General features: G+C 36.6%; 1 protein-coding gene across 2 annotated transcripts; it reads right to left on the bottom strand.

Annotated features, from left to right (window-relative positions):
• Window positions 1–2,303: 2,303 nt before the first annotated feature.
• slc66a1 (solute carrier family 66 member 1) lies at window positions 2,304–10,189 on the bottom strand. Of its 2 annotated transcripts, XR_010897588.1 has the most exons (10): window positions 10,097–10,189; window positions 9,092–9,158; window positions 8,745–8,916; window positions 7,927–8,056; window positions 6,854–6,941; window positions 5,238–5,398; window positions 5,054–5,146; window positions 4,119–4,304; window positions 2,677–2,999; window positions 2,304–2,597 (listed from the first exon to the last, which is right to left on the bottom strand). XR_010897588.1 is itself a non-coding variant. In XM_067414306.1 (9 exons), exons 3-9 carry the CDS (start codon window positions 8,912–8,914, stop codon window positions 2,913–2,915), a joined length of 915 nt encoding a protein of 304 aa, XP_067270407.1. In that variant the 5' UTR covers window positions 8,915–8,916; window positions 9,092–9,158; window positions 10,097–10,189; the 3' UTR covers window positions 2,304–2,912. The 2 variants fall into 2 exon arrangements, 1 of the variants encoding a protein (XP_067270407.1); XM_067414306.1 differs by having other exon boundaries at window positions 2,304–2,999.
• Window positions 10,190–10,934: the final 745 nt, after the last annotated feature.

Genomic DNA, 10,934 nt, shown 5'->3' with positions numbered 1-10,934 from the left:
TGCTGTGGTATCTTAGCCTGGATGCCAGCCGAACTTAGCCCCGCCCACACATTTTTTAGGTCGGGCAGTTCGGTCTGGCCTTGCTCCATAGAGTAGTAATTATCCGATGAAATCATCAGGGGGGGCATTAGACAATGATGGACAGATGATCAACAGTAACGTAATCTTGCACGTCATCAAAGGGGCTTGGATTATATTTACTCGAATCCTAAACGGAGAGCTTGTTTGTATCTGCATTCACCTTCACAATTTCTCTCAATGATGATGATCATGTTGGGTAAGCACTCTGTGTATCAATAAATGATTTTATTTTTTTACAACACCGGCAAAGATCGTTTATTCCAGCTCGCGTGCAGACAGGGTTGCCAAGTTTTTACAACAAAATCCGCCAACTACTAGCCCTAAACAATAGCTTCTCGGGGGGGTTCTCCGGGGAAAAAATGGTGTTTGGGGGTAAAATGTGTGTTATTTTGGCAAGGTTGCCTGCTAAAATTCGAACTCATGGGTCTATATATCACATAATAGTCAACCCACGGACATAAAAAACAACAGCGGAAAAAAACGTGGACTTGGCAACACAATGCAGTTGAGCTCTGTCTGTTGACATTTGACAATGCGTCGCTTCGTTGCACTGATTGGTTTGCTCCATTGGGCTGTGATTATGAGGCGTGTTTCAACCGAACCAGGAAAGACATCTATTGGATAGACCTTTGTAGGTCTACAAAGAATAAAGATTCAAACTGTTGTGAATCAGCGTATCGGTTCATGATTCGGATCACCAGTGTCACGTGATTTCAGCAGTTTGACACGCGATCCGAATCATGAATCAATACACTGATTCACAACCGTTCAAATCTTCATTTGAGGATTGATGTCACACATGGATTTTGATTGTTTTTATTACCTTTCTTGACATGGACAGTATAGTGAGCATACACTTATGCATATAATCTCAGACTAAATATAAAATATCTTAAACTGTGTGTGAAGATGAACGGAGGTCTTACAGGAACAACCCAAAAGAGCTTCAGTTTTAGAGATAATCTGACCATCACAATTTGGCCCTTTTTAAACTCACTCAAATCCTTACACCATGTCTACTACTACACCAGAAGTATGTGGTGTGACGCAACAAAAGAACCCATTGTAATCAGTGATGATGTGGTGCGATATGACAGATCCCCAACAGTAAAACTCGTTCTTTTTATGATATACCCACAGCACTCGTGATACTTCTCATAGGAAGGACAATGGATCTGCAACATTAGCATTGTCACGTCCAGTGTAGAGTTTGTAGGTGTTGCTGTGCAACGTGTCAATGGTCCTGTGTAGATAGTATTAACTCACCCATTTTTCCTGCTTTTTGAATACAGAACCTTTATTTATAACAAACAACATTGCACTCAGAACAAATGTAAGTAAATCTACCCTACAATACATCATAATATATTTGGAAATTAGCATTTCCAAGATTCTCCAGCGGATGAACTTGACCTTCAGCCTTCAAATTAAAATACTTCTTCAACTTTAAGTACCAGTGATGAAGCAATCCACTGCAAACTAACTCCGCTCTGCCTTACTTCACACCTATGTGATGTGATCCAATCAATTCCTAAAAGATAAAATTGTTCCATCATGCATTTCTCATTCATCATGTTACTGAAGCAAGATATTTCTTATGTTGATTATTTGTTAAAAAAAGAAATATCATGTCAATTAATTGAATGACATTACAATTTTGTTGGGTTTTAATGTTTTATGGGGACATTCCATAAAAAATTAGTTCTTGATCCTTGATTCTCATTGGTTGAGCTCCATAAATTACTCTACATGCATGTTACATTACATCAGTATTATTGTGCCTGTTTCTTGGCAAACATTTAGCTTCTGAAGAACTACATTGCTTGGTCGAAGAATATTTTTTCATCAACGGCATTACGTTTTTGTGTTAAATTTATTTTATGAAATCTTATGAAATATTCTTCAACCAAGCATGTAGTTCTTCAGATTAGATTTGTACAGTATAATAAAGCAACAAGCTCAAAAGAAGCTGTGAGTTACATTGACTTTATAACAGCTAATATCCCACACCCCTGAAACTACCCATCGTAGAAAACTTTCTGCATTTTTACATTATCATAAAACATAATTTAGTCTGATTTATAAGCCATTTTCCTCAAGGGGGCTAAAAAATGTTGGATATTACCATCGTTGTGGGGACATTTTGTCCTCATAACGTAGGGCTTACCTGACCACACACACACACACACACACACACAAAGATACATTAAGCAAGTTTGGGCTAAGAAAAAAAATGAAATCTTTACTCAGTGTTGTGTTGTGATACAGAATAAAAAGTCAAACAAGACTTTAAAATAAGAACTTCAATAAAAGAAGTTACCACTTGACTAACAGGTGCAGTGCAAAATAAAACCAAAGGCAACAATATAAAGATTAAAAACATCTACACTGTCGCAAAAACATTTCTACATATAGATTACAACAGCCTATATTACAGTACACTGATTGACGGCACCCCATTTTCCCAGCTGTTTTTTCTGTCAAGACTGGTAGAGCAGCCGGATGCGTTTATTCCACTGTACAAAAGAAAAATTGACAAGATTGCATGCTTTGTTAAAAAAAAACTTTTTGTGAAGTGTGAAATACAGTACAAACCTTACAGAAGGGTTTTAACAAGTCCCTTTGGTGGCAAACATTGAACCAGTTATTCCAGTTAACGGTTTACCATCAGACAAAAAATAAAAACTGATACTGCTGAGCTATAAAACCTATTAAAACATTGTTTTTAAAAAAATATTTGGGGGGGAAAAGTCTGTCAGCTGTGACTGGAAATGTGATGCTCAAAAAACATCTCCAGCATTTCATCTAGTCACAGCAGGAATGGGAATTGCTCAGTTTTGGAGGAGTGCGGCAGTCTCTTCATCTCCATCTGCAGAATCCCGAGGAGATTTGCTGTACTTCATGAACTGCACGGATATCTGAAGAAAAGCGTCAAGGCACAAAAGCTGAAAAATGTTTCCAAACTGTCATGAATGGATTTAAACAAGGCTCAGTGCTCATGGGATTCTGACAAATGTGCTTCACATGAAAGGAAGTCAAATGCACATGACTTTAGCCATGGAATTGAATGCTTTGGCAACGATCAGCGTTTTGTCAATATACGACCTTAAGCGATTCATAATGTCAAACACACAATGACTCAAGCATTTATGCAATATTGTCCGTAACAAGAGTCATGTGACCTTTGACTGCATGTTCTCAAAACAAACATCAATTTATCAACTAAAAATTCTGAGTAAAAAAACAACCCAATGTTGGGTCAAATATGGACTAACCCAGCGGTTGGGTTGTCTTGAGAAAAAATTTAACCCAACTGCAGGATTTAAACAACCCTAAAACAACCCAATTGCTGGGTTAGTCCATATTTGACCCAACATTGGGTTAAAACAACCCAGCATTTTTTAGAGTGTGCAATTTATTATTGTGCATTATATAAAACAATAATATATTAAAATAAAATAAATATACTGAGGGTGTGTTCACACTTGGTATGTTTAGTTCAATTAAAACAAACCCTGGTGCGAATGTCTTTACACATTTTATAAGCTCTTCTGAGTTCTCAGCTGGTCAAAGTACCATCTTGTGTAGGTTACGTACATACAATGAGTGCACTTAGCCCAGCAGACAGCATTGTTTTGGATGTTCGGCAAGTTGTCACGAAATATACGTAATAAAAGCCGACCAAACAGGTTGTCAACACATACCTATGCCTTTAGGGTCGGTATCTTTATGGTTTGGCATTATAAATGCTAATGTGGACCATTAATAAATGTTTTGTTTTGTTTGTGGTCCAGACCAAACAAATTGAACTACAAGTGTGAACACACAAGCCTGCTTTAGGAATATTAGGTTTTTGTATGGTATGTTTTCACAACATTTCATGAGCCAGTGCAGTCCTCCATATTCTCATTTTCATAACGCATGCAGACATTTCACATGTTTTTGTGGCTGTAGGTCCACGAGGACTGTGTTCAATGATCCTCTCCCAGGACCTCACTAAAAGCTCGGTGGCTGAAATTTGGCTTTAAAAAGGATACTATCAGGTCAAGTGAAAGCGTTCCCAGGCTGCCGATGAGCCAGGGGAGGTGGTGCACGAGGTAGCTGGCCTCTCCCTGCCCTGCATCTGGGTTCTTCAGTAGCACACTGATGCCATATGTTGTGTTTCCCAGAATTACCAGGGCAAAGAGGAAAAAAGACACACCCTCTGTTGACTTCCTCCGAAACTGCAATATATTTACAATATGAAGCAACATATGCATATATTTAACTTGTACATTTCCATGCTACTTATGCATTCAGATATTTGAACAATTATTGTAGCGTTATTAAATGTATTCCCTTCACACTTTCCCTGTCAGCGTTTTTTTTTTAAGTTGACATATTCACACAACTTTCATGGCCCACAGAATATTATAAAGATGTTAAAAAATCAATTATTCTATTATCAACAAATTAATGTGGGCTTCATAATTATTATAATTTTTTTTAAATGGTCAAAGACTTATTTCAGATCAGAGGCCGGATTCGCGTAGCATTCTTAAAAATAAAATGAAATGGGAAAGACTGCTGCATTTTGAGACGGGCTCTTTTGTAATAACGATTTTAACACGGCACATTAAAACAACGCTGAGTGATTTTCTTAACATTTGGCAGGTTTGACTTATATGCCATTGAATGTTTGCCAATTTTCTATCTGCTCTTTTTGGTTTATACAGATCTTCTGCTATAATATTGCAGATGATCCCTAACAGTACTCCCTAATGTATAACAGTGAAAACACGGATTGCCGGAAAAAAACATCATCGTACACAGTCAACATACTGACTATATTACTATATATTTTTCTAAATAGAAGAAAATAAATAGTAAACTATAAATACATTAAAATGTATTTCTATTAATTATGGATTAAAATATGACCTGGACAATCCTTGATTGATTATGTGAGAATTAACATAAATGTCACACTTACATTAGTGTACATCTGTGGCAATCTGGAGCATAAATACAGTACTGAAGATAAAGAGCCGATGACAAAGCCTATAATCTCCTTTGTTTTGAAGGGCTGAAAAATATGAAAATATCAAGTCCCAAACCAGTGCTGAAACCACATAAATGAATGAAGTGCAACTCAACTCAAAAGCAACTCTAGTCACCTTTACTGAACCGTTGACCCCCTCCACGGCCAACAGTGCCCGACCCTTGAACCCCGCAGGCATCTGATCCTCTAGGGAGGAGCGAGGGAGGCTAAGGAGGGAAGATGTAATTCCCAGAAGACACAACATGCTGACTGCATTCAGCAATGCACTGTTACTCTCTGGAGAGGAGAAAAACAGTTCCATGAATTAGTGTTTCAGGCATCAGCACAATCTTATAACAGACTGTAAAGGCCGAGGGTCAGGGAGAAACATACAGCAGAGTTCTTATTTGTAACTAAAGCATTTAAAATCAGTTTTGGAAATTTGAATAAAGCTGAAATAAAATAAATATTAGATAAAAAGAACGAATGAAAGCAAGGTATGTCTTTTAAAGGAACACGCTGACTTTTTGGGACTTAAGCTTATTCGTAATCTACATCTTTCTCTACTGACCCCCTCTCCCCCAACTCCTAATCTCTCTCATGCTGAGATCACATAAAATACAAAATCTATGCAGTTTAATGTGAACAAATACTATACATACAGTATTATACATGTTTGGTGTCATGTGAAATGTCTCAGTGTGACTGGTACAAAGATCGCCACAGAAAATAACCAAAAGACAATCAATGTTTTATGTGTGATGGGCGTGTCTTCGGCCGAAAGTTTTCTACCTCCTGTCGTCAATACAGGTCTATAGGACTTGATTAATGCAAATTACCATTGTGAACTCATGTTTACATTTGAGGGAGTTGTGCATCTTGGTCTGGGTATATAAAGAAATGCTGCAAAGAGGTCGGACGAAATCTTAATATGGGTCAGCCCGTAACCTTGAGTGTCTCCAGACATTCAGCGTTATGTAATTTTCAGAAGTCAGGTATCCATATTTTATTTTGTACTTAAGAGTATTTGATGTTATGTATGGATTATCTTTGAATTGATTATGTAACTGGCGTTATACATTTACCTGACTGTTAATAAATTGTTACATTTTGATTTATTCTGGCTGCGACCTTCACGCGGATCATTAGCCTCCATTGTAACCTAAGATGTTTACATCTTATTCACCGTATCCCCTAGAGTTAGATAAGTCCATAAATACAACTTTCATCTCAGTGTGTGCCATAACTCTGTCTGACGCACCCACCGCTAGCCTAGCTTAGCACAAAGACTGGAGGTAAACGGCTCCATCTAGCCTACTGCTCAATAAGTGACAAAATAACACCAACATTTTCCTGTTTACATGTTTTTATGTGTATAGTTACATTGTTTACTAAGACCGACGGAAAATTAAAATTTCGATTTTCTAGACCAATGTCTAGGAACTACACTCTCATGCCTGCGTAATAATCAGGGAACATTGCTGCCTTCCCATGGGTGCAGCGGCACAATGATATCTGCGTAATATCATTACCTCCAGTCTTTGTGCTAAGCTAGGCTAGCGGTGGGAGCGTCAGACAGAGTTATGACATGCACAGAGATGAGAAGTGTGGACTTATCTAACTCTGGGGGATACGGTGAATAAGCTAAAGTCCCAAAAAGTCAGCGTGTTCCTTTAAGCAACCAATTACATAGCCTAATTAAAACACATTTAATCAACATTAGTCACAAGTGTGGTATGATTTCCAACTCACCCCTAGATGCTTTATTTTTTAGTTTATAGTACATGTACATAAACAGCATTAGCATGTCTGCCAGGACGTAGTATACTGCAGTGTATTTCTAAAGGAAAAACAGGAATAGAAAATAACCACAATAAAACCAGGCCTCACTTTAAATTACAGCAAAACTAGGATCAGTCATTAAAGGGGTCATGAATTGAGTACTAGAAGAATGATGAATCATACTAGAAGAATATCCTGTAAGTCCTTGTTAGGACATGTTACAGTTATGTTAGGACTTACAGAATGTCCTTGTTAGTCCAAAAACAGCTTTTATTGAAACAAAACCCAGAGAACGGCTTGTTGTGAAACCCAGAGAACGGCTTGTTGTGAATGTGAAAGATCACCTCTGCAGAAGAAAATCAACACCTCATCCTACATTTTTACCACTGAAGCCCCACCCACTGATTCACGCATGACAAGTAGTGGGTAAAGAACTTAGGCAACGCCAACATTGGACCAAGCAATTCATCCCCCTTCTATGTAAAAGCGTTTTGAGTGCCTAGAAAAGCGCTATATAAATGTAACAAATAATTATTATAATTAATTATTATTAAGCGAAAACCCTTTTGAAAAGTACAAAATGTTGTGAAGTGTCAGGTTGTGGAAAAACGTGTCGCTGCATAACCTTCCTTCTGACGTTGGATTTAAAAAAAACGATGCTGTGCTTTCTATATCAGATCCGACAGGAATAGTGTAACACACTTATGCAAGTAAAAAAGTAGTTGGATATATTATGTACGGATTATGTGTACTTGTCTAACCAAAATCACCAGTGATTTTTTTTGTCTGTGTGTCAGTAAATCAAACCAGTGACTAAACGGTCAACTTCACACTGTTTCTCTTAGTAGGATGAAACAATCTGTTATTTAAACTGATTAAATTACATTTAACATTCAATGCAAAGAGCGCTCCTTTCACAATCGCTGGAGCTGTCAATCAAAGAGTGTGAGTTCATCAATGACGTGTTTCCTGAATCTACATATCAATTTAGCAGAGATTTTTATCCAAAGCAACAAATTAAAAACGTGACAATCGCTTCTTACCTGTAGTGGAAGTTGTTCAGCCAAGAACGATCCGATTAGATTACACGAGTCACCTGCCAGCCACAATAATAGAAACCAAATAGACAGAGCACTGTCCATATTTCCTGTCTTGCAGGAATTGTAGTATTGCCTATAATAACAGAAAGTATGATCTCATTATTTATTATCATAAGCAAAATGTCATTTTAAACACACACTAAAGTTCGAAAGCTCAGGTCAGTAAGATTTTTTGAAATATTTTTGAAATTACTATCTTACACCCACCAAAGCTGCATTTATTTGGTCAAAAATATAATAAAAAAGTTATTTTGTGACATTATTACAAACATTTTAACAAATGTTTTTTAGACTTCAGTCTTCAGTGTCACAAGATCCTTCAGAAATCATTCTAATATGATGATGTGCTGCTCAAGAAACATTATATTAAAAAATTATATTCATTATATATAAAAAACTTAATATTTATGTGGAAACTGTGATCATTTTTTTCAGGATTCTTTGTTCTTTGATGAATAGAAAGATTGAGAAGAGAATTTATTCAAAACAGAAATTATAAATGTCGGAAAACACGGAAGGTATGATGTCATTGATAGGCGACACACCTGTGTGCTAAAATTGCTTATTTCTCTGGATTTAAACATTCTTGGAAACATTTGGGATAATGTAAGTGCAACAAAACATAACAATGGTCGTGTGGTTTTTGGATATTTGAATCCAAAAATCTTACATATTGTGCCTTTAACATTTTATTTCTAATATGTCAAAACTGAGGCATACACAGAGCAAAATCATCCTCTTTTAAGAGTTGGCGTACTCACGGTATTGAGGACACCATGAAGCAAAATATTGACAGCAGTCCCAGAACTACACTGGCAACGTCCCTGGCATCCTGGGCACATTCTCCCAGTCCATACCAAATCCACTCGATCCCATGTGGGCAGAGAGAGCTGAAGTTTCCATCACCACCGAGCACGAGGCCATCCGACATCACTTGAAAAACAACAGTAATGATACATAACTTATAACTTAAGGAATAAAATCCACCTAACGTTAATTAGTATGTTCCTTCTCTTTTCATAAGAATGCTATCTATCGCAGGTATGAAAACGTGTTAATGCATGTGATAATTCAAACATATTTCATACAAATACATTTAACGCATTACCTGTGGTTTAGATCTTCAGCTGCTGAGGTAGAATAGTAGAAGTATGTCGATCTTATTCTGCAGGCACCTAGTGAAGAAAACAAAACAAGTCGTCAGAACGACGAGGTAATCGCTTAGCGCTATGATTGGATGGTTAAAGTCGTCAAAACAACGAGGTAATCGCTTAGCACTGTGATTGGACAGTCGTGGCGGGACAGTTAGTCGGTTGCACAGCAAAAAAACAAACAAAAAAAACAGCGGTTGCACCATCAACTGCCTCGCTCTAGTGATGGGAAGTCGGGCTCGTTTTGCGAATAGGTTATTTTGAACAGTTAGGTTAGAAGAACGATTCAGCTTTATTTTGCGTCGTTGACGTAAATGCGTCACGTGGTTCATTAGGTGGGTTTACTTCCGCATTCGACTGCGAACTCAAATTACATTAAACGATAACAATTGGAAAAAATAATAATAATGTATAAGCGCTGTTTATGTTTTGATAAGACTGTCATGTAATTAAGAGTCAAACATTTGTATAATTTCTACTCCTGCTTTATTAAAGTGACCGAAGAAACGCTCGAATGATTCAGATTCGTGAATTAATCGTTCAGATGTTTATTTTCGTAAACCGGTTCATTTAACTAATCGATTCAAAATGTTTAGCAGTTTCAAACCGTTCAATGGACAAGTCAGACGTTAACTTATCATGTTTTGCAGTCATCGATTAAGAAACTTCAAAGTAACAATAGACCTGTGTAAGTAATTTTCCAACTGAATTCGCTTTGGTCGAGGGGTAACTTAGGTCAACAAAGAGGCACTGCATGATCAACATGGCTTACATTTTCACAAAACGGTGAGAAGTTTTTTTTTTTGTAGCTGTAAATTGTTGACTATACGTTACCGTGTTGGGTACAGGGCTTCGAGCCGCATGTAAAATAAAATAAGTTACAGCCGTATAAAGAAAAATATATAGTTCTAAAAAATATAAATAAATAAAAACATTTTCTTAAAATTAAACGTTTTCTTTACCTTGGCAAAATAACCGTCCCGTCACCTCCAGACACAAACAGCTCCGCTCATATCAGCTGATCCTCGCGCCTGACTTCACAATCAAATTCTGCTCAGTCAGCAGAACATGGCACGCAGGGGTGACGCAAAAAGACATTTCTTAAGAGTATAAACCTACAGTAATAGTCATTTCGGTTTACACGACTGTATAGGGCGCTGAATATATAAAATGAAGAGGTCATATTTTAAGTTTTTCCTCATGGTTGGTTAATTATTTTTTAAGCCACTATCTATATAGAAATAAATCACTCCGGAAACAAAATACAATACACTGACTTAACACAGGTTTTGCATTTGTGGAAACGATTGTCTAAATGACTTACCATTAATGAAACCTGCTGTTTATCAGTCATGTACTAATTGTATCAAGATTATGTATTAAGTCATTAAAAAGTAAAAAAGTAAAAATGCATACATAAAACCATTCTGAAATGTTGTGACAAAGTAAATTTAGCATTAACAACTGACACCTATAAAAATACTTTTAACATGGTTTAACCTTTTAGGTAAAATCTACCTTCAGTATTTAGTTGAATTGTCTGAGTGCATGTCATTGTGATTTTATTGCATACACTTATATATAATAGTAACTCTAGTCTGGAGAATACAATTAAAAAAAATTTTTTTTTAACTTAACTTATTCTAATAACAAACTAATTTAATATTTTAAAATTCTTCCCTCAATATTGAATGTAACCCTTCTAAATATAACTGGCATTACTGTAGTTTATGTATTATTGGAATGAAAAACAATGCTGGTTGAAGGTACTTTTGTGCTGGGGTTTGTCAGGTGCCACAG

The sequence above is a fragment of the Pseudorasbora parva genome, chromosome 13 (genome assembly GCF_024679245.1).
Source record: "Pseudorasbora parva isolate DD20220531a chromosome 13, ASM2467924v1, whole genome shotgun sequence".
Lineage (NCBI taxonomy): Eukaryota > Metazoa > Chordata > Actinopteri > Cypriniformes > Gobionidae > Pseudorasbora > Pseudorasbora parva.
This window is presented reverse-complemented; position numbering and strand designations above follow the sequence as displayed.